Source organism: Capricornis sumatraensis, chromosome 2 (genome assembly GCF_032405125.1).
Source record: "Capricornis sumatraensis isolate serow.1 chromosome 2, serow.2, whole genome shotgun sequence".
Taxonomy (NCBI): Eukaryota; Metazoa; Chordata; class Mammalia; order Artiodactyla; family Bovidae; genus Capricornis; species Capricornis sumatraensis.
In genome coordinates this window covers 212,496,998-212,521,221 of record NC_091070.1, presented here as the reverse complement: position 1 = coordinate 212,521,221, position 24,224 = coordinate 212,496,998, and the positions used below count along the sequence as shown (strand labels likewise).

The following is a 24,224-nucleotide window of genomic DNA, read 5'->3' as shown; positions in this document are numbered from 1 at the left end:
ATGAAAATTGACGCCAGCTCTGAAAATACGCAGTGACTTCTCATTATGAGGAAAGGAAACTCTCCAGCAGCGGGTAGAACAGGTGGCAAAGGGACCTCTGGCTGCAGGTCTAGGCGCCGAAGGGACCGCATCCCGGGAAGCCACAGCTGCAGGGACGGGGGAGGGGGAGGGGAGGGAAGGCGTGCTTACCAAAGGGAGGAGCCTTCGGTCCCCGTGACTTCCAGGAAGTCGTAACCGTCCTCCAGCTGGAAGTCAATAAAGACCAGGGCGATGGTGTCCCCCAGCTCGGCCAGGATGGTCCAGGTGCAGTCGGCGTTGTTGTGGTACTCCGAGGGGAAGTGTGGGCTGGAGATGATGCCGCTCTGGCCCCGCAGGGTCCCGCCGCACGCATCGTCCGCTGTGGGCGGAGACAAGAGGCTCATGTGAGTCTAGGTCCTGGTACTTAATCGTGTACTTCATGCATGAGAGGCAGAGAGGACCCTGGGACATGACCTGCAGAGAGGATGTGCTACAAACTTCCAGAGCCCTGATCATGCCCGAGGCCCTGCTCTGAGAATTTTAGTTCTTCTTCTTCTCATCGAACAGATGAGGAAACCAAGGCACAGGGAGGTAAAGCAACCTGCCTGAGGTCCCACAGCCAATGAGCTAGGTCAACGAGCTGGGTGAGCTCTGCCTGTTGAGCATGTTTCTAGCTACTATACCACACTGTTGCGCAATGACCAAGAAAAAAGGAGAAATCAGTTATCACATTTATTCCCACGGTCATGACTGTGGTGACCAGGACCTTGTTTCCTACCAGATCCTAGGAAACTTCGGATGTGGAAGTGAAAGCGTTAGTCGCTCAGTCACGTCCGACTCTTTGGGACCCCATGGGGTGTAGACTGCCAGGCTGCTCAGTCCATGGGATTAACCAGGCAGGAATACTGGAGTGGGTTGCCATTTCCTTCTCCAGGGGAATCTTTCCAACCCAGGGATCGAACTTGGGTCTCCTGCATCTCAGGCAGACTCTTTACTGCCTGAGCTACCAGGGAAGTTCTTGGATGTAATGGAACAAAACGAAAGCTCATCACAGTTCCCTGAGGGCAAAACTCAAAGGGCATTCACAGCCTGGCCAGACCTCTGCAATCTTCCCTCCTGCTCCTCGGGCCCAGGTCAGCTCCATTCGAGTGCTGGGCGTGGTTACACCTCCTGGGCTTTGCTCACACCGCACCATCAGTCTAGGATGCCCCTTGTCCAGAGGAAGTCTTCCGATGCTTTGAGATCCAACTCTAGCGCCACTTCTCAGTCAAGCCTCATTCTCCCATGCTTTTAATAACTGCTCCCTTCTCTGCGCTCCTGCAGCAAAGTATGTGACTTCAGACATCGTACTTGGCACTGTGTGAACGACCTGTCACATGTCTGTCTGCCACTCTAGGTTCTGAACTTGCTGGAAATCCCAAGGGCAGGGACCATGTCTTCCTCATCCCCACAGCACATCCTGATGGAATCACTGCTCCAGCCTAAATCCCAGCTGAGACTTGATATGCAGAAACAATGATCCCAAGACCATGCTCTGATATATAATAGTTAAGAACACTGGCTTTCCGATTTTTGCACACGTCAGTGCGCACCCCTCCCCTGCAGCTTACAGCTGAGTGGCTTAGTGGAAGTTATCCAGATTTTCTAAGCCTGCCCTCCTGGAGCTTGTATGCAAGTAGTGAGGGTGGTTTAGTTGCTAAGTTGTGTCCAACTCTACTGACCCCATGAACTGTAGCCCACTAGGTTCCTCTGCCCATGGGATTTCCCAGGCAACAATACTGGAGTGGGTTGCCATTTCCTTCTCCAAGGGATCTTCCCCACCCAGGGATCAAACCTGCATCTTCTGTATTGCAGGTGGATTCTTCACCACTGAGCCACCAGGGAAGCACCTTGTGTGAGAGTAAGGGATAGTAATCCACTTAGCAAGAGCTGTATCACAGATGTGGACTAAACTATAAAGGAAGGAAAAATGTAATATCAGGGTTCAAATGTGTATCGGAGGCAGCAGAGTAACAGTAACCAAAGTTACTATTTATTAAGCACGTACACGGCGCCAGGTGCTATGCTAACTACTCCACAGATTTCATGACTCTGTGAAATATCATTCCCATTTTACAGGTAAAGAAACCAAGGCACAGAGAGTTTCAGTTATTTGCCAAAGGTACAGCTTATAGTGGACTTCCCTGGTGGCTCAGACGGTAAAGTGTCTGCCTACAATGTGGGAGACCCGGGTTTGATCCCTGGGTCGGGAAGATCCCCTGGGGAAGGAAATGGGTAATTAAAGGAGCTGGGATTTTTAAGCCCAACAGTCTCATTTCAGGGCCAGTGCTCTTAACCAACACTCCCTTATCTCGCAGGAGTACAGTTCACACTTTGAGGACAGAGATGAAGTAACACGTTACTTTGCTTGGGTGAGTCAGTTCGGGCAAGCTTAACAGAGGCAGTACTGTCAGGGCAGGGTTTTGAAGAATGAACCGGAGTTTACTACATAGAGAAGAAATGGAAGGGCGTCGAAAAGAAAAGAGAGCCAGAGGTCATAACCACGGAAGCACAAAACCACAAGGCAGACCTAAGATAAGCCGTTCGAGATGGTCTGTCTAGAACAGAGCTAGCAGAGAGGAGTGATGGGCGGTGGTGCTGGAGATGGAGGAGCCAGACGACAGAGGACACTGGGCTCCGGGAGATCGGAAGCAGCGGGCTGCATTGGAAAGAAACTGGATTTTCGGGTCAGGAGGGTCTAGACTTGAATTTGGGTTCCACAATTCTCCAGCCCATGGGACCTTGGGTGATTTATTTCTCTAAGCTTCATTCTGCTTCTCTGCAGAACGGTTTCTTGTGACAGCTGAATGGGATCATGAATATGACAGTACTGAGCATTAGCCAGGGACAGGCATGTGCCTGATGCCCAACTAAAGGCAAATCCTCCCTTTCCTTCCACTTCATCTTGAGGATCAAAGACAGTGAGGAAACAGGATTATATCTGCATCTTAGACCACTGTGGCATAGACGAGGTCTGAGCTGGGGCAGTGGGCAGGATGCTCTCAGTAGCACAGAGTCACCACAGTCAAGGTAAGGCCAGACGCGATCCGAGCTAAAGGGCCTGAGGAGGGTGGGGGTTGGACCTGCCTGACAGCTAGTGAAGAAGTAGAATCTACAGGACTGGCAGTCGGGAGGCATGAATGAACCCCAGGCTTCAGGCACGAGCATCTGGAGGGACAAAAGCTGCCACTTCCTGTGTCAGGGGACCCAGGAGGAGGGGGGCGCCTTGTGATGTGGAAGGCAGGCAGTTTGGGACACCACGGGGCAGAGTGTGTGCAGGGGGCATCCCAGTGGAGAGATGGAGCTGATGGCTGGATACACAGAAGCCGTGTGGGATGGGGATAAAAGTGGGTTTATTCAGAGGTCCTGAACTATCCTTACTAATGTCATTCTACAGGGGTAAGGTCTATTCAAGACAATGAGCCCATTTCTTCTTTCTTTTTCTATTTTTTTGGCCGTGCCATGCAGCATGTGGGGTTCTAGTCCACTAACCAGGGATCAGACCTGTTCCCCCTGCAGTGGAAGTGTGGACCACCAGGGAAGTCCTAAGAATGAGCCCATTCTTAAATGTTCAGCTCCTCGGTATGTATGAGCACAGAAGTGAAGGCATCTCACTCAGCAGGTACTCAGGAAAGTTTCCCTCCCACACTCACTAGGTGAGCAGCTGCTGTGTGCCAGACACTGGGCCAGGCCCAGCACTATATCACAAAAAGCATGATCTCATCCCTGCCCGGAGAGTTTCTCTGAGTGGGGGTAGCCAGGCAAACACACAGTAGCTCCCAGAACTGTTATAACCAAGGGGTCAAGGCACAGTGACAGCTGAGGGGACTTGAGAAGGCTTCATGCAAGAGGCAACATTTGTGTTGAGATATCCATTCATTCATTCAACAAACATTTACTGAGTATCTCTTTATGTGTCAGGCACTGTTCTAGGTACAAAGGATTCATCTGCAAATAAAATTCCTACACTTGTGAAGCTGACATTCCAGTCGGAAGAAAACAGACAATACTCGAGATAAATAAGTAAACTTCTTCCCTAAGTAAACTTCTTTCCCAGCAATAAAGAATCCACCTGCCAATGCAGGAGATGAGGGTTCAACCACGGGTTTGCTCCCTGGGTCAGAAGATTTCCCTGGAGAAGGAAATTGCAACCCACTCCAGTATTCTTGCCTGGGAAAGCCCAGAGGAGCCTGGTGGGCTACAGTCCATGGGATGGCAAAAGGGTCGGACACGACTGAGCGACTAAGCAACCAAGAATGATAAGTGAAGTGGTGACCAGTGCCGGAGGGGGATGGGAGGACCTCGCACTAAACAGGGTCAGAGCAGGCCTCGCTGAGAAGCTGACATTTTCCAAGACCAGGGGGAGGCAGAGGGGAAGCGCGGCGATTATCTGGAGGAATAGCATTCGAGATAGACCAGCAGATGCCAAGGCCCTGGTGTGCAGAGGCCTGGCACTGCTGAAGAGCATCAAGAGACCCAAGGGGATGGCACACTGGGAGTAAGGAGGAGAGGGCAGGGATGGGGCTCCATGGACGACCTTCGAGGCCACTGCTAGGTCTTGGGGTTCTATCGGAATGAGATGAGAAGTCAGCGGCACGTTCTGAGCAGAAGACCTCATCTGACTGGTGTGTTAACAGGATCCCTTGAGCTGCTGTGTAGACAACAGACCAAAGAGGAAGAGGGCAGAAGCAAGGGGCTTGTAGAGGCTACTACAGTGATTCAGGAAAGAGATGTTGTTGGCTTGGGCCAGGTGGTACTGGGGAGATGGAGTCAATGTCTGGCTACGTTTTGAATGCTGAGCTGGTGGGATTGAGGGCTGACTGTCTGGTAGGATCAGGCCAAAGGGTGTCCTAGGCAGAGCAAAGGCAGGAGCAAGGCAGCTGCAGGGGCACGTGTGGCATTTAGAGGCACAGTCAGGATTGTCGGAACTCAAAGGGCAACACAGAGATGGCAGAGCTGGGTGGGTGGGAAGGACGGGCTGCCTGGTGAAGGGCCTCGAATGCCATGTGAAGGCCTGCAGTTCTGTTCTCCTCATTTCCTCCCTTTTTTTTTTTCCTGCTGCCTCCAATCCAGGTGACCTGCCCCCGTAAAGCAGGGTGGGAGGAAAGGTAGACCCATTTGCTTTGCTCAGTTTTAAATTGAGTTTTCCTGGAGCTGTTTGTCATATCCAGGTGCACAGCATTTCCTGGGTATCTCTCTGGCAGAAGCCTGTGAAGTCTGACATCCAAGGCAGTTTGTCTCCTTAACTTCACCGTGACCAGTACCAAGGAGATAAGCCCCAGGAGCCAGCCAGCAAGTGGGAGATTTGTCAGTGTCGCTCCCAGCAAGCGCAGGGCCTGCGGGCTGCAAGAGTCCCACACTGGCCCTGTCTATCCCAGGTGGAAGTGTCTACACTCTTAGCCACAGTAGCTTCATCTTGACTCCACTGAAGGTTAGGAAAGTCACGGTCAAAGAAGAGACACTTAGCCTAGACCTTGAGAAAGGGATAGGCAAGTGTGGAGGGAGAGAAAAGAAAGGGCTTCCCCGCAGAGGAAACGGCATTTGAGGGCGAGGGGGGCCCTAATGGGCTTGGTGCGCTTGGGAAGTGGGCCACTTTCCCTCCAGGTGAAGGTGTAGGATGCATGAGATGAACGGTGGGGTGGACGTGGAAAGGGAGGTGGAGGTCCACTCGGAAAGGCCTCGGAGGGCTTGCTAAAGGGAGAGATTCTGCCCTGCTGGTGCTGGGGAGACTTGCAGGACTGTCAGCAGGGAGTGAAAGCTGGGTCTGCTTTAGAAAGTGACTCTGGTCCCTGCATGATGGATGGATGCTGTGGTTTGGGGGGTGGCAAGGATGGCAGGCAGGGAGAAGTAGTGAGGAGAACGGTGAAGAGGCCATTCCCATCATCAGAGCCTGAACTCTGGGCCATGTGAAAGAGGAGAAGGAGCAGAAGGGATTCAAGAGCGAGTCTGGGGGAGAAACAAGAGGATGTGGCCTCCACCCTGGAGTGGACCGCAAAGGGGAGGAGGGAAAGCGGACCCGGAGGTCTGTAGCGGGCCAACAGCGCTGATGATGGCAGTGCTGGGGACGGTGAGTGCAGAGGAGGCTGAGAAGTGGCCATGCACACGGGCTGGCGGCACCGTGGAGAGGACCCAGAGCCTGGAGCCCAAGAGGCTGGGAGTGGGCCAGGCTCCATGCGAGTGGAGAAGGCTGGGAAGGGAAGCAATATTTAATGGGCAGCAGACAGAAGCAGGGGCTCCTGAAAGGAGGCAGAGAAGGAGCAACGGGGTGGATGTTAGAGGGGAAACCTGCAGGTGGAAAGGTGAGGGAGCAGGGCAGGAGTGCAGGGACCTTGAGCTGGCCCCAGGGGTGTGTGGTCTCGAGCCTCCCTCCTGTCTCCAAGCATCCCTCCTGCCCTTGCCCACCCATTCCTCACACAGAGGCCAGTTCAGTTCAGTAGCTCAGTTGTGCCCAACTCTTTGCGACCCCATGGACTGCAGCATACCAGGTCTCCCTGTCCATCACCGACTCCTGGAGTTTACTTGTGATGCCATCCAACCATCTCATCCTCTGTCGTCCCCTTCTCCTCCTGCCTTCAATCTTTCCCAGCATCAGGGCTTTTCCAATGAGTCAATTCTTCACATCAGGGGGCCAAAGTATTGGAGTTTCAGCTTCAGCATCAGTCCTTCCAATATTCAGGACTGACTTCTTTTAGGATGGGCTGGTTGGATCTGCTTGTTGTCCAAGGGACTCTCAAGAGTCTTCTCCAACACCATAGTTCAAAAGCCTCAATTCTTTGGTGCTCAGCTTTCTTCGCAGTCCAACTCTCTAGTGATCCCAGTAAGAATAGACCTGGTGACACCGCGCCCCTCCACAGGAACCTTCAACAACTCCACTGTCCTTCAGGAGAAAGCAGAATCTCCAGGGGCTGACAAGCACCTCGCAGGGCCTCCCCTCATACCAGCCGCTCCCCCACCTACTTCCCATAACCACACTGGCCTCCTCCCAGCTCTTCCGCACCAAGCATCTCCCTGCCCAAGAAGCTGTGAAAATGCTGTCCTCTCTTTCTGGAAACTTCTTCCCTACCTCCTTGGGCCTGGTTGGCCCCTCCTTAGTCTTTAGGTCCCAATCTAAGAGTCATTTCCTCAAGGATGTTTCCAGATACAGAATACCCCCTCTCTCCCCATCATATATTTTCAGAGTACCACATACTTTACCATAATTAATTGATCAACTGAGTAATTTATTTAATGTCTAGACAGTAAGATCTGTGAGTGCAGGGTCCATGTCTGTTCTGTCCCCAGCATCTACCACCTTCCTAGTATATAGGAGGCACCCAGTAAATACCTGTTGAACAAATAAATGAAACAGGAAACTGAAGCTCAGAAAGATTCAGTAACTTTCAGAAGATGATACAGTAGGTGACCAAGTTGGGATTCCAGCTGCGTCTCTCTGGCACCCGGACTATGGTCTCCTCTACTGGGGAAGCTGGTAAAGAATCCGCCTGCAATGCGGGAGACCTGGGTTCCATCCCTGGGTTAAGATCCCCTGGAGAAGGGAAAGGCTACCCACTCCAGTATTCTGGCCTGGAGAAGTCCATGGACTATACAGTCCATGGGGTCACAAAGAGTCGGACACGACTGAGTGACTTTCACTTCAGTTCACTTCACTACAACACACCTCCTGAAACTGAGCAGGACCCTGCAGGGGTCCCTTTTCAGGGACAGAACCTCCTCTCTACCCTCCCCCGCCCCACCCTCGGTATCCCCTCCCTCTTGTTTCCTTAGCCTCCTAGGTTTTCCTCCAATTCCAAAGAGTAAATTTAATGAGAAAAGTGAGAAAATCGAAAAACAAAGGAGAAGAGTTAAGGCAGACAAATTAATACGTCTACATCTGTGTCTTCATTTCTTCTCTGTAAACAGGTTCATCCATACTAATTTTCTAGATTCCATATACATGCATGAATATATGATATTTTCCTCTTTCTACTCTGTGTAACAGGCTCTAGGTTCATCCACCATACTTCTACTGCCTCAAATTCATTCCCAAATGTCCCAGTTTTAGTCAATGACTTCTAGACTGTGCCGAGCTGAGGACTCGGGAGTTTGAGACCCTCTAGAGGGTAGAGGCTCAAGTCTGCTCTGACGATGGCATCTCTGCTGTTGGAGTCTTCCCCGCCTCTTAGGCTCCTCTGACACTCTTGTCCTGCATCACCCAGTTTTGACTGAAGATGCTGTAAAAGTTGTTTGGAGATTCTCTCACACTTTAAACAAGGCATCATATTTCATGGTTACAACCTCAAGTCGTAAAATATAACCTTCAGCTGACACCACACTCCTAAAATATTAATTTACACCTCCTCCTTCTCTGGCGATGGGCATTCTCCATCGCCATTAAGTCATGTCAATTCTAGGGTGCAGGTGTGTTATGCTGATAGTTGCCTTTCCAAGTTTATGAGTTTATTTATGATCGTCTTTAAATTCCACCGACATTTCCTCAATTAACTATAATTTCACAGAACTCTCCCTCAGCCCACTTTGACGTCTGCTAACTCTCTGGTGACTCACAAATTTCAGGTAGGGATGGAGGAACTTGCATCGCGCCCCTCCCCACCCTCCACCATCTGAAGCCAACTCCAGTGCACTCTCCTGCATGCCTAGAAGCTCTGAGGTCTTCCGCACTGGGGTTCTGTCCATGTCTTCCCTGCTCAGGGGTACTCAGCTTCTGAGAAAAGGAAAATCTCAACTGGCCCCTCTTGGAGAGAAGCCGCCATCTGACAACTCAAGTGCAAGGCTGAGAGAGCCAGGGCATGAGAGCCCCAAAGCCACCAGCAGCGCCCCCCTCTTTCCTTCTACTGTGAAGCTCAGTGTCCCTCACCAGTTCCCTCTTCTGGGGGCTCAGAATTCTGCCCTTTTTGTTGTTGTTGTCCAGTGGCTCAGTTACGTCTGACTCTTTGTGACCCCATGGACTGCAGCACGCCAGGCTCCCGTGTCCTCCCCTATCTCCTGGAGTTTGCTCAAATTCATGTCGGTTGAGTCAGTGATGCCATCCAACCATCTCATCCTCTGTCACCCCCTTCTCCTTTTTGCCTTCAATCTTTGCCAGCATCAGGGCCTTTTCCAATGGGTCAGCTCTTCACATCAGGTGCCCCTTTATCCTTGGCTTTATCAAGGACACCCCTTCTTTTTATTCAGCGGGAGTATAACTGCTTTACAATGTTGAGTCAGTTTCTGCTGTACAACAGTGTGAACCAGCTGCCCTTTTGGCCGGGCCGCCCCGGCCCGCCCCCTCGAGGTCAGCGGGGAGCACCGACTTGAGCTCCCTGTACTGTGCAGCAGCTGCCCTCTCGCCAGCCATTGTATACACGCTAGTGGACCTATGTCGATGCTTCCCTCTCAATTCATCCCACAAGGACACCTCTTTCTAAAATGAAGAAACTTCCAATTGCCCAACAGCATTGCTGTTTCCGCCACCCCCAGACTCCTTCCATAGACACTGTCCCCGAGGTGCCGTTCCGAGAGGATGACGTAGATGGGACACGGCGCTCAGTGAGGTGCTGCTTCTTTGCTGCACTTTCTTTACAGGCCAGATGTCACGGCAGATGCTTCCCCTGCATCTGCATTTTCTCATTTGATTCTTTAACCGCTCAAAGAGACAGGTGTTATGTCATCCACACTTTCAGTTCAATTCAGTCACTCAGTCGTGTCTGACTCTTTGCGACCCCATGAATCGCAGCACGCCAGGCCTCCCTGTCCATCACCAACTCCCGGAGTTCACTCAAACTCATGTTCATCGAGTCGGTGATGCCATCCAGCCATTTCATCCTCTGTCATCCCCTTCTCCTCCTGCCTCCAATCCCTCCCAGCATTGGAGTCTTTTCCAATGAGTCAACTCTTCGCATGAGGTGTCAAAATTACTGGAGTTTCAGCTTCAGCATCATTCCTTCCAAAGAAATCCCAGGACTGATCTCCTTTAGGATGGACTGGTTGGATCTCCTTGCAGTCCAAGAGACTCTCAAGAGTCTTCTCCAACACCACAGTTCAAAAGCATTAATTCTTTGGTGCTCAGCTTTCTTCACAGTCCAACTCTCACATCCACTCATGACCACTGGAAAAACCATAGCCTTGACTAGATGGACCTTTGTTGGCAAAGTAATGTCTCTGCTTTTCAATATGCTGTCTAGGTCGGTCATAACTTTCCTTCCAAGGAGTACGCGTCTTTTAATTTCATGGCTGCAATCACCATCTGCAGTGATTTTGGAGCCCAGAAAAATAAAGTCAGCCACTGTTTCTACTGTTTCCCCATCTATTTGCCATGTAGTGATGGGACCAGATGCCATGATCTTCGTTTTCTGAATGTTGAGTTTTAAGCCAACTTTTTCACTCTCCTCTTTCGCTTTCATCAAGAAGCTTTTTAGTTCCTCTTCACTATCTGTCATAAGGGTGGTGTCATCTGCATATCTGAGGTTATTGATATTTCTCCCGGCAATCATGATTCCAGCTTGTGCTTCTTCCAGCCCAGCGTTTCTCATGATGTACTCTCCGTGTGAGTTAAATAAGCAGGGTGACAATATACAGCCTTGACACACTCCTTTTCCTATTTGGAACCAGCCTGTTGTTCCATGTCCAGTTCTAACTGTTGCTTCCTGACCTGCATATAGGTTTCTCAAGAGGTAGGTCAGGTTGTCTGGTATTCCCATCACTTTCCGAATTTCCATAGTTTATTGTGATCCACACAGTCAGAGGAGAAAACTGAGGCTCAGAGAGTTTTTAAAACTGGCCCACAGTCACATGGCTACTAAATGTTGGGTCCAGGATTAGAATCCAGGATGCTCAGACTCCATGCCGTTATCCACCTCTTTCTCTGCCACTCCAGTCTCCGCCCCTGCGATGCCAGTCCTGACACAGGCTCCTGGAAGCCCCAGACCCCGGAGGCGGGTTTTGCAGGTGGGAGAGGTCTCCTCCAGCTCTCTTTCTCTCCTCCTGAGGGGCCTGAGGCAGGGGCTGTGTGCTCTCTCCACAGGGAGGGCCCCCCACCCATGCTCAGGTAGAGCTGGGTGAGTTCTTGGGTCAGGTTTCTTCATGGGAAACCCTGGTCCCTCAGACCCAGGCCCCCACCCTCAAGCAGCAATGCCCAGCAGAACTACCTCAGGTGCTTCCCTGAGGTTTCTCCTAAGAAGCTTCTGGGACAAGTTCAAGAGGAAGGTCAAAGGGAAACCACGGAGACAGGGCAGCCCCTGGCCTGGCTGACCTGTGTAGGGGAAGTTCCTCAGCAGGGACCAGGGTCTTGGGCTCTGACCAAGCTGCAGCAGCTCTGGAAGGAGCAATGCCCCCATGAGTCTCCTGCCATGGGTCATAAGCCCCTGTCCTCATCTGCAGTAGACAGGGGTGGCCAAGATCATGGCCGGTTAGCACACAGACTTGGGTGGAATCACCTTCTAGCTGTGTGACCACCAGCAACCTCTCCAACCTCCATTGCCTCACTGTAATATCTTAATCTCCTGAGGTTTTTTTCGTGAGGATTAGATAACACGGGGTCTGGCACCCAGTCCGTGCTTGATAAATGCTGGCCAGTGGTAGCCATGGCTATCTGAATCATGACAGCTAACTGTCACTGAGTCATTACTGTGAACAAGGCCCTGCGCTCCATGTGGAGTGTTTATCAACTTGAGCCTCCCTTTGCCTTAGGAGTTAAGTATGGCTCTTCTCATCATCCACAGGTGAGAAGGCCGGGGCACAGGAAGTTGAGTAGCTAGCCCAAAGTCACTCAGACAGGATTGGAATCCAGGTGACTGGACTCCAGAGCCCACGTGCTGAGTGGTTTCACTACAGTGACAGTAGTGATGGGCAATAAAGTGAAGTGAGCGTGTCAGTCGCTCAGTCGTGTCTGACTCTTTGCGACCCCATGGACTGCAGCCCTCTAGGCTCCTCTGTCCATGGACTTCTCCAGGCAAGAGTATTGGAGTGGGTAGCCATTCCCTTCTCCATGGGATCTTCCCTACCCAGGGATAGAGCCCAAGTCTCCTGCATTGCAGGCAGATTCTTTACTGTCTGAGCCACCGGGGATGGCAAAGACGACAGAAGTAGGACCAGCGGTCCCAATGGCAGTGGAGGGACACTGTAGTTAGGAAAGCTCTCTGGGAGCCACGGTCCCTGCCGAGGCCCCATGGTCAGAAACACTCGGTGTTCACGCTGCCAGCCACGGCATTCAGTGCCTGCTGTATGTCGGATAATTGGCTCAGCACAAGGGGCCCAGCATGCAGTGCCCAGGCCCTCTAAGCTATCTCCATCACCATGCTGGCTCTCTTACCCCTCTCCTGATCTTTCTAGCTCTGAACTGCCTCTAGCCATAGAACTGATACCCTCTCCTTGTAGATATCATAGGCTTTTCAAACTTGACCTAGACAAAATGAGCTCTCTTGACTGTCTTTAGGGTACACACTTTCTGCTCCCTGTCCCTGTCACCCCCATTTTGGTTACTGGCATCCCCACCCTGCCAGCACTCCAGAAAGAGCCTAGGAGTCAACCTTGACCTTTGTTCCACCAACACCTGCGTTCATTTCATCACAAGGTTGTTGGCTGTGCTCTAAACCCAACCTGCCCCCTTCCCGCCATCTCTGCCATGGCCGCCCTTGACTGAGATGCATCAGCTCCAGCCTGCACACCTGCAACAGCTGCCTCCTAACTGGCTTCCCAGTTTTGCCTCTTGCCAACTAAAATCCCTCTCCTTTATATCATCCAAACTTTTTTTTAAAAAGTCAGTTCAATTGTGCCACTCCTCTGCATAAAGCTCTTCCCTGGCTACCTCCTGAACTTTGAATCAAATCCAAACTTCTTGTCCCAAACTTGTCCACGGCCCCATCTACTCCCCTCATCTCCTCCCCTGACTCTACATTGCCCCATGGACTGGTTTTCTCTTCTTCTAACATGCCAAGCTCTCTCCCACCTGAGGGTCTTTGCATCTGAGGTTCCTTTCCCCAGGTCTCCACACAATAGGCTCCTTCTTGTCATTCAGGCATGCTAAGTCACTTCAGCCAAGTCCGACTCTATGCAACCATATAGACTACAGCCTGCCAGGCTCCTCTGTCCATGGATTCTCCAGGCAAGAATACCGCAGTGGGTTGGCATACCCTCCTCCAGGGGATCTTTCCGACCTAGGGATTGAACCCGCGTCTCTTGATATCTCCTGCACTGGCAGGCAGGTTCTTTACCACTAGCACCATCTGGGAAGCCCTGTCACGCAGGATGCAGTTCAAATGTCACCTCCTGAAGAGTCCTCTCCTGACAGCTCCCTCCCTTGTCACTAGCTATTTCATCTCCCTCATAGTTCCAGTGGTAATCTGAAAATTGTTTCTTTGTCTTTCGTCTGTTTCTGCCTCCCAGATGCTAAAGGGTAAACTCTATGAGCTCATGGAACTTGGTCTGACTTCATCACTGCAGTTCTCTGCATCTAGAACAATATCTGGCACTTTACAAGAATTTAATAAATAAAGATTGAGTCAGTGACTAGCTAGCACAGAGTAGGTACTCAATCAGAAGTTGTTAAATTAACTCCTGGGACTTCCTTGGAGGTCCAGTGGTTAAGACTTTGTCTTCCAACACAGAGAGTGTGGGTTCAATGTCTGATTGAGAAGCTAAGGTTCCACATGCCTCAAGGCTAAAAAATCAAAACATAAAACAGAAGCAATATTATAGCAAACTCAATAAAGACTTAAAAAAAAGGTCCATGCCAAAAAAAAATCTTTTAAAAAAGTTGTTAAATGCTGAGTGAATAAATGTGTACACAATCACCCTTTAAGGCTAGTACTCATGTCCTGGCTTTAAGATTCGGGCTTGGTGGCAGGCCAGTGAGCCACAGCTCTGAGCTGGCATGGCTAGAGTTGAATGTAGGTTTGAATTCATGCTCTCTCCATGCCTGATGTTCTGCTTCTGTCTCATATTTTGCAGGTTCCTCTCCCTGGATCCAGAACATTTGGAATACAGCTGGGCACTAGCCACCCAACTTGCTGCAGACCAAATGCCCATCTCCCTGGGTTTAGGGGCAGCCCGGACTTGGACCTCAGAGACCAAGTCTTTCTTGTTCAGGCTGCTTTCTTTCCACCATCTGCCTCTCAGCCCCCAGAGCATATGAACCCCTTTCTTTCCCCCATGCAGCCTTTTTTGATCCAGGGCAATGCACCTCACAAGTCAGAGGCCCATTACTGAAATCCACATGGCCTTCCTTGTGAATCAGAAAGGTTCAACAAGTTTAGGGCTCCCAAGGACATCTGCCTTTGAAAAGATGCCCCAAAATAACACAAACTGATGGGAAATCTTGCCTCCTTCCCTTTGCCAGCTGGGCCAAGCCTTGATGGACTAGTAGCCTCGGGATGGGCCTCCCGAGAGGCCAGACTCACACCTGCTCTGCCCCCAGGCCCCGGTTGGTCCCTGTTCCCTCTTGGTCTGGGCTGTGTCTCCAAGTCTTCCTTCCAGCCAGGCGGGTGGCATATACTGTTTGAGGCAGAGGTACACCACCCTTCAACACACTCTGTGAAGCCTTGGACCCAAAGAGCTCGTGTCACTCCAAGCTGCTGGGCAGGTGGGCTAACCCAGGCCAGTAATTTCTCCTTTGGGCTCGTAGGCCTACATAATTCTGATGGTGAATCAGACCCATCCAGCCATCCATTCACTCAGCAAGTATTTATGGACCACTGCCCAGTGGATGAAGTTAATTCACTCACAGATGCCATCCCCCAAGAGTTCTATGAGAAAGGAAGAAAGGCCAAAAGGCTTTAATCCTCCCCAAGTCTGTGCACACGAGGGACACCCTTCTCTGTTCCTTTTGGTTTGGCCTCCTAAGGAAGGGCAGTTTGGAAAATCACTTTCTGAAAATCACGGACATTATTGGGAATGCTTCTTAGCTCTTCATGCACCATGTAGTGAATAAGAATAATGGACCCTGAAGTGTAGGGAATGGGGGGCTCTGAGGGCTCCGAGAATGGGACAGTGCTTCGGCCCCCACCCCAGTTTTGAACAGAGCCTTATCTCAGCCCCCTTGGGCCCTCAGGAATCTCTAAGGCTTGAAGCCCCCCTGAAAGTAAGATTTCACGCGCTTGGCTGACTTCCCTAGACTGTGTGTTCTGGAAGGGAGCATTTCTGATGTGGCTAATTGCAAGCTACCTAGAAATGACTTAGAAAGATCGGTCTGGGACTCCTTCCAGAAGGGTCTTGTGCTCCATGCTAAGGAATGTGAACTTGACCCTGTCAGTGATAAAGAGCCACTGGCAGGAATCTAAGCATGAAGTGATGCTGTCAGATCTGTGTCTTAGGAAGTTCACCCCTGCAGTGGAGAATGAATTGGGATGTGTGCGGTGAGAGGGCTGGAGGGCTGGAGATCCTCTGCAGTGAGACGGTGAGAGCTGAGAGAGCCTGGACCATCAGCAGCAGGGTCCCCTGAAAAGCGGCAGAGGTGTGGAGGGGAAGGTCAGTGCAGAGAAGGATTTGTCAGGACATGGAGACTAAGGATGCTGGGAGCAAAGAGGGTGAGGAATGTCAGATGCCCCTGACACGTCTGATTTGGCCACCTTGAATGGTAACACTCATCACCGAGTTGGGGGGGGCAACAAAAAGAGCAGGTTCAGGAAAATAGAAAGTGTTAAGTTTGGACATGCCTTATTTGAAGGGAGGGCTTCAGGAGAGTTTGATATAATTATGGGCCAGACGCTTAGGACAGAGGGAGGGTTGGAGATCAAAGTGTCACTTCAAGCAACAGCGCTAGTGGGCTTTCCCAACGGCTCAGTGGGTAAATAATCCACCGGCAATGCAGGAGGCGGGAGATGCAGGTTTGATCCCTGGGTTGGGAAGATCCCTTGAAGAAGGAAATGGCAACCCACTCCAGTATTCCTGCCTGGGAAATCCCACTGACAGAGAGGCCTGGTGGGCTATAGTCCATGGGGTCACAAAGAGTCAGACACGACTGAGCAACTAAGCATACACAGCAAAGTGGGTGAGAAACTCCAAGAGATGCCAGAAGTTCCCAGTGAAGAGGCCATGCTAGACTCTGGCATTTAAGGGGAAGATGGGGGGAAAAGCCAGTGGAAAAGGAAGGGGGGAAGAATTATCATCATCTGAGAGGCTGAACAGGAGTCAGGAGTGAGCTGGGGGAGAGTAGTGACCCCTAAAGGCTCCGCACACCCATGAATTACTGCTGTGATGTGAGCACTGGGGGGAACCATCACCCCAGCCCACTCCGTGCCCAGGAAGACCAGCCAAGAGTTGGCCATGACTGAGCATGCGCACACACACACATAGGAAGAATCTAAGACGAGTGATATGAATGAACTTATTTTCAAAACAAAAACAGACTCACAGGTGAAGCAAACAGGCTTAGGGTTACCAAAGGGGAAGCCAGGGGTGGGGGAGGATAAATTCAGAGTTTAGGATCACTGGGCATACACTATCACTTATAAAACAGACAAATAACCAGGTCTTACTCTATAGCACAGGGAACTATTAATATGTTCAACAGCGTGTAACAACCTATAATGGAAAATAATCTGAAAAGGAATCTATTTAGATATATGTACATCTGAATCACTTTGAAAAAGAAAGTCGCTCAGTCGTGTCTGACTGTGACCCCATGGACCACACAGTCCATGGAATTCTCCGGGCCAGAATACTGGAGTGGATAGCCTACCCCTTCTCCAGTGGATCTTGCTGACCCAGGAATCGAACCGGGGTCTCCGGCACTGCAGGCTGATTCTTTACCAACTGAGCTGTCAGGGAAGCCTGGATCACTTTGCTTTACACCTAAACCTAACACAACATTGTAAATCAGCTATTCTTCCATTTGAAACAAACAAAAAAAAAAAAAGAAGAATATGGGAAGGGAATATTTGAAAATCATGGTGAAAACAGGCAAATTTTGTTTCTTTGGTCTTTTCTGTATTTGCGAAGATCACTTAAAATGATCATGCGCTATTTTTGTCATCAGATAAGAGGCATGAGAAATTATCTTAGAAATAAGCTTGATTATTGTGGGGAGAGGGAGAAATAGGCTGGGAAAAGAGTGATCAACTGTCTCCGTTTGTCTGGAACTGAGAGGGGTGTCCATGATGCAGGACTCTGGGAGCTAAGAATTGGGAATGTGCTGGGAAACCAGGACAAGCTGGTCATCCCAGCTGGGAGGCTGAGGTCCACGTAGCGCTGAAGGGAGGTGGGGCTTCCTGGGGGGCAGTGTTGGGGTAAAGAGGTTCTGAGCATATTTGAAGGATGAGAGGGGAACACCATAAAACAGAGAGAGGGGCTGAATTTAAAGAAAAGAGGGAAGAACTGCCAGGGTGAGGTCAGAGGGAAAGCAGCTGGGAGAGAGCCATTCACGGGAGACACGTCGGTAACAGGAAGAGAAACGATGTCTCTTCTAAGACAGGAGGGCATGAGTGGAGGGCAGACCAGCTAAAAATAAATTTGCTGATGTGGAGGAAGGAGGCTGAGAGAGTACACATCTGAGGGCTAGGAGGTCTGATGAAGCCTAAAAGCCCCCAGAATACGTGGGGCCCCTGAGGGCCCTGGGTGGCTCCAAGACACATACTCCCCATGGCGGGGACCCCACACCCTGCTGGGGCAGACAGAGACCGGCTCCCACTGGAAGGTCCACCAGGCCTCCCAGGGGCCATCCACCCCTGAGACCCGCCCTGGCCACCTACCTCGGCAGGAGGGCAGCGGGAAGTCCCACGTGGCACTGTTCTCGGAGCCAGCGTGGCAGGTGAGCACAGCGTGGCCCTCCAGGAAGAAGCCAGGGTTGCAGCTGTAGCGGACCTTGTCACCGAGGTTGAAGGTAGAGCCCTGCTGGACGCCGTTGGGCAGCCGCCCGGGGTTCCCACATGTGTGGCTGGGGAGCACTGTGAGCAGAAAGAGAGACGCAGCCCGTGAACGGGGCTCCAGCCCTGACACCCTGCCTCCGAGCGCCACCTCCCTGGGCGACCCCCCTCCCGAAGCCTCCTCTCTTCCCTAGGATAGGACTGTGCCCTCCCGGCTGCCTGGGCCCTGAGTACTCACAGGGGTCACGTGCTCAAAAGGAGCCCCAAGTGCGATTTATTCCCGGACATCCAGGTTTCCTGCCCTTTCTCATGAGCAGCCCTGGGTGTGAAGTATGTTTGAAGCTGTGGATCAGTTCAATCAGTCACAGCTGTATCCTGCCTTCGCCACTCAGGGTCATTTTATCTGTTGCTACAAAAGGTTTGCATGTCCTCCTCCAAGGAGCACAGACCCCAAACCACAAACGCCTGCCTGAACTGTTTTCCAGGAATTTGTGTCTGGTTGAGCTAATCAAGACTAAATAACACCACCCACTTTCTCACTGGGCATGTGTGAGTGAACACTCAGTGACCATTTGATATCAGAGGGCTAAAAAACTACACCCTCAGAAGGTGCTAAGTGCCCTCAAAATGTGCAGAGGCCTGTAGCTTAGGTACACGTGTGCAGAAGGGTGATCACTGCTCCTTTACCCAAGCACCTTTCCCCATGCTCCCCAAGCCTCAGACCACCTTGCTTCTCTAGTCTCTATCCCACAAATATCCTGAGGCCCTTGTCTTTGAATTAAAAGATGCTTACTCCTTGGAAGAAAAGTTATGACCAACCTAGACAGCATATTAAAAAGCAGAGACATTACTTTGCCAACAAAGGTCCATCTAGTCAAGGCTTTGGTTTTTCCAGTGGTCATGTATGGATGTGAGTTGGACTATAAAGAAAGCTGAGTGCCGAAGAATTGATGCTTCTGAACTGTGGTGTTGGAGAAGACTCTTGAGAGTCCCTTGAACTGCAAGGAGATCCAACCAGTCCATCCTAAAGGAAATCAGTCCTGAATATTCATTGGAAGGACTGATGCTGAAGCTGAAACTCCAGTCCTTTGGCCACCTGATATGAAGAGCTGACTCATTTGAAAAGACCCTGATGCTGGAAAAGATTGAAGGCAGGAGGAGAAGGGGATGACAGAGGATGAGCTGGTTGGATGGCATCACTGACTCAATAGACATGAGTTTGAGTAAACTCTGGGAGTTGGTGATGGACAGGGAAGCCTGGCGTACTGCAGTCCATGGGGTCACAAAGAGTGGGACATGACTGAGCGACTGAACTGAAGTGAACCAAACTTCCCTTTGGGAAGGCAGATCCGAGACTTGTTCTCCCGTCTCCTCGCTCGGATACTTTGTGAATAAATCCTCTCTTTGCTGCAAACCTTGGCATCTCAGCCCTGTGGCTTGCTGTGTGTTGGGCAAAAGGAACCTGGTTCAGTAACACGTATATCCCATCACTTGAGATGCCCCAGGGAAATCACTTTAATCTCTTGGGTTTGACTGCTCTGATCTCAGATTCCACAGTCCTTCCCACTAAACACCGTGGAAGGGACACAGACAGTGGCGTGGAGTAGGCGCTCATTCAACCCGGTGTCCTTTCTTCATGCGTATCTGCCCTGGCAGCCAGAAGAGGAGTTTGGCCCAGTGGGTTTAGGGGAGTTGAAGGGGTAATTAGTGCTGGAAAGAGGCAGTGAGGTAGGGAGACAAGAACCTGAGTTCTGATCAGACTGACCTGTTTCAAGGGGAAAATGGGGAGCCGGAGAATACCACACCTGAGCCAGAGCAGTAACGGCCAGCTGCCAACGTTCATTCGTTATGCAGAGGAAATAGTCTTGCTGAAGGTGCTAGAGCATCGTGACTGCCAGTCAGGAGGGAGAAAGGGAGCGTGCATCACCTGCGTGCCTGAGTCACACCTTCACCCTGACTCAGCTCCCCCTACTCTGTGCCTTTCTTCCTCAAGGTGGAACTGCCTGTGCCCAGAAGGTCCCACCTCTCACCATTCCACACCTCCCCACAAGGTGAAGACAAGTGGTCACAGCTGCGTCCAGACCGCCATCCAAGTGCATGCATGCTTGCTCAGTTGCTAAGCCATGTCCAACGCTGCAACCCCATGGAGTGTAGCCCTCCAGGCTCCCCCATCCATGGGATTCTCCAGGCAAGAATACTGGAGTGGGTTGCCATTTCCTCCTCCAGGGAATGTTCCCGACCCAAGGATCAACCCGACGTCTCCTGCATCTCCTGCATTGGCAGGAGGATTCTTTAGCACTGCACCACCTGGGAAAACTTGCCTTAAAAGTACTTCTCCATTACTTCATGTGACGATGGTTTATGGACACCAGCCTTGAGAGGCCATAGAGTAAGACAGTGGAAAGTAGAGGCCTAACAGCCTCAGTGCTTGGGTTCACATCCCACCCTGGTGGCTTACTACCTGTGGGACCCTGAGCAAGTCTCTTCACCTCTCTGGGCCTCAGTTTCCTCGGCAATTCACAACAGTACCTTCCTTTGGAGTTGTTGTGACAATTAAATAAGTGGAGGTATATAAAGAGCTTAGAGCCTGGATACAGAGAGTACCACACAAGAGAATCTGAGTTCCCAGTCCAGTGGGACATGCATATGTTTAAAGGTATACTAAGTCCCTTATAATGAGATAGGAACCAGGCAGGGGGCCAAACCCAGTCAGGGGTTAGTCAGAGCCAGCTTCCTGGAAGAGGAGATGTCTATGCTGAACCTTGCGAGATTAGTAAGAATTAGCTAGGTCAAAGAGTGTTCCAGGCAGAGGAAATACCATGTGGAAAGACCCTGAGGCCAGAGACAACCCAAGAGTTCAGGGAGCCTGGAGTAAGAGGGGAGGGGTGGCAATGATGAGAAATAAGGAAACGGAGATAACCAGCCTGGATTCTAGAAAGCTTCCCTGGTCCTTGATGTACCCTCTTCCAGCCCATATTGCTATTTTTCAGGACCATCTCAACCATCCACACTGATCTCAGAGCCCTCAGAAAGGAGGCTTTCCCTCTGCCTTCTCCTCTCCTCCCTCCTTGTAGAAGGAAAGGGTAGACTTTGGTACTAGCTTAATCTGGTCTGAAGCCAGGTGCTGTCACTGTCTTATTCCCTGGCTTTGAGTCACGTGACCTCACTGAGCCTTACTTTCCTCAACTGAAAAAGAACAGTAATGTCTAGGGGTTGACCAGGTTACTGACCATAGCCGATGCATGGCTGGCACAGTGCCCAGCACAGAGTAGGTGCTCAAAAATGGCAGATGTTGTCCTTCCACTGTGAGGTAGGGCCATGCAGTCCCTGTGAGCCTAACACAGTGTCTGGTACTTGTAGGGATATATTTGAGTGTCCATTAATTAGTTGTTTGGAAAAATTCCTCTTTGATGCATTAATTCCTTCATGCAATGAAAATGTGTGGGCCTGCTGCACTCTATGCTGGTAACAAACCAGTGAACTGGACAACAGGGTCTCTGCCCTTAAATGACTTATGTTTCTGTGAAAGAACTATCTTAAGGGCTAAAGAGCTCTTCCCTGCCTTTTTTCTACCTTTGACAAGTAAGATGACCCAGACAAAATGACTGACCTCATCACCCTATTAGCCTAGCTAAGAATGTAGTCTTTGGGCTGCTGGATACCTTAGCATTTCCCATGATCCCACGATGCTGGCTTCCTTGGCATTTCCCATAATCCCTTGCTGCCAGCTTCCTTGGCATTTCCCATAATCCCTTGCTGCCGGCTTCCCTGGCATTTCCCACAATCCCAAGCTGCTGGCTACAGCAGAGGGAGAGACTGTGATGTGAGTGTTTGTGAGTGCTGGGGGTCCAAGTGGGTGGGTCAGGTAAACATTTGGAGAAGAAAGCAAGCTAAGATTAGGGGAGGGAGCCAACCTGGGGAAATGGGCTAAGAACTGGTGTAGAACTAACGTTTCATTTTCCGCAACGAGACGCCAAAACCCCATTTAATTAAATTACTAATGTCAAATTTTTAATGAACCGACTTCTGCTTTGGGCTTTCTTCCTTTGAAATTAATGACTGAAACATCACTATAAATAAAATTCGATTCTTTTTAAAAAGTCACTCTCAAGTGCTCACTGCTCTTTACTTAATGAGCTGTTCATAATCAGACCACTCTGACCTGGCACCTCCACTGGGATTTGGGTGTGATGAGTGGGGAGCTCATTTCCAACCCCACCTCCTTTTTTAACTTGAGCTTTGCTCCTGAGAGGCTACACAGGGCATGGAGAGAGGGCAGATGTTGGTCCCAGAGAGGCCTGGATTCAAATCTCAGCTCATCCACCTCTAGCTGAGTGATCTTGAGCCATAAACTATACTTCTCTGGGCTTCATCATTCAGTTATTCATCTGAAATTGAGGATACTTTCTTTTTCTTCCTCTAGAGTGAAGGGGTGGATTGTATTAGCTTCCCAGGGATGCTACAACAAAGTGCCACAAACTGGGTGGCTTAAAACAACAGATACTTACTGTCTCACAGCTACAGAGGCTAGAAGTCCAAAATCAAGGTGTCAGCAGGGTCATGATCCCTCTGAAACTTGTAAGGGAATTCTCTTAGCTTCTGGTCATTATCTAGAAAACTTTACTGTTCCTTGACTTGTCCAAGCTTCCATCCAACCCTTCACCTTCACTGGGCATTTTCCCTTTGTTTCCCTGTGTCCAAATTTCACCTTGTTAAAAGGATACCAACCATACTGGATTAGGACACACTCCAATGGCCTCCATCATCTGCAAAGGCCTTATCTCCAAAGAGGGTCATATCCACAGGTCCTGGGGTTAGGTCTTCAGCATCTCTTTGAAGTGAGTGTGAAAGTCACTCAGTTGTGTCTGACTCTTTGTGACCCCATGGACTACACAGTCCATGGAATTCTCCAGCCAGAATACTGGAGTGGGTAGCCTTTCCCTTCTCTAGGGGATCTTCCCGATCCAGGGATTGAACCCAGGTCTCCTGCATTGCAGGTGGATTCTGTACCAGCTGAGCAACAAGGGAAGCCCAAGAATACTGAAGTGGGTAGCCTGTCCCTTCTCCAGCGAATCTTCTCAACCCAGGAATTGAACTGGGGTCTCCTGACAGGGCTGATGAGCAGATGAAATAAAGCTAGATTTATAATACCCACCACTGAGTCCCTGGTATGTTTTGGGCCCAAGGCTATAAATTTATTTCACTTAATCCTCAAAACAATCATGTGCGATATTTATTATCCTTATTTTATAGATTAAAAAATAAAACAAAACCAAACTCAGGCACAGAGAGTTTAAGCAACTTCTCCGAAGGCCACAGAGCTAGAAACGGGCAGAGCTAGGTTGTGAATCTAGGTCTTTCTGGCTCCATCATTCAACACCCTTCATTGTGGAATACAATACTGCTTCTGACAGAGACAGCATCCAGTACACAGTAGGTGCTTAATGACCAAGAGTTCCCTTCCTCCCTTCATTATTCTAGACTCTGAGACCAAATGAAGGGTGATTACCCGACTGTCCAGATTTAATTGTCTGTCTTTTTTTCTCCAGTCTGATTTGCCGATCTTGTACTTTTTAATAATGTCAAGGGCAGCATTTAAAGTGTGATCTTTTGTAATGTGTCTGATGCACAACTTGCTGGACAGACAGAGATTGGAGATAAGCCACAAAGCCAGACTTTCTAAGGCACAGTGTTCTTTGATTTTTGGATTTTGCCCGTGTGTTTTTTTTTTTGGCACAGATATTATAACTGTTCATGCTCTCCTGTCTATAAAACTTCCCTTTGATTGCTTACAAAATGAAGAGTGGGATATTTACATCCAAGGCAGCCGAGAACAGTATTATTAAAGCTGTGCCTGACATTGAACAATTCCATTGTAGATTAGCTGTGGGGAATTTTGTCCCTTCTACAAAGCCAGCCTCTTGCCAATCAACATGATTTTCTCAGTGATTGTATGACAATGAATCTCCTTTGTGGTTGGAGTGCAGCAAAAGCTACATCATGCCTTCTTTCATTTTTAATTTGAGACTTTAGTTGCCATATTATAATGAAGAGTCGTTTATGCTCTCTGGACAAGCACCCTCCATATGTTTGATTCCTTATCTTCCATCAGGTAGCTTGTTTGATCTTCATGGCCATACGGTTGATACAAACTGACAGGGTGGCTGGGAGAAAGGATGCAGGAAGGATTGCTTCTTCCCCAGCCCTCAGCATGGACAGGGGAGATGGTGGTGTGTGTGTGTGTGTGTGTGTGTGTGTGTGTGTGTGTGTGTGTGTGTGTGTGAGACAGAGAGGGGCAGCGGGCATGGACAGGGCAGGAAAGAATAAGATCCATTACCTTTTGAGTGCCTGTGCTAGGCTAGGCACTTCTTCATCTCACATTATATCTTAGTA

General features: G+C 50.1%; 1 protein-coding gene across 2 annotated transcripts in view; it reads right to left on the bottom strand.

Moving 5' to 3' along the window:
- The window catches only part of CSMD2 (CUB and Sushi multiple domains 2), a 678,038-nt gene that overhangs the window by 414,370 nt on the left and 239,444 nt on the right, over window positions 1-24,224 (bottom strand). For both annotated transcript variants that reach the window (XM_068966215.1, XM_068966217.1), the window contains exons 4-5: window positions 17,718-17,912; window positions 190-397 (exon numbers count right to left, since the gene is read on the bottom strand). In XM_068966215.1, coding sequence (XP_068822316.1) covers window positions 190-397; window positions 17,718-17,912 — 403 coding nt within the window. The remainder of the gene's footprint in view (window positions 1-189; window positions 398-17,717; window positions 17,913-24,224) is intronic.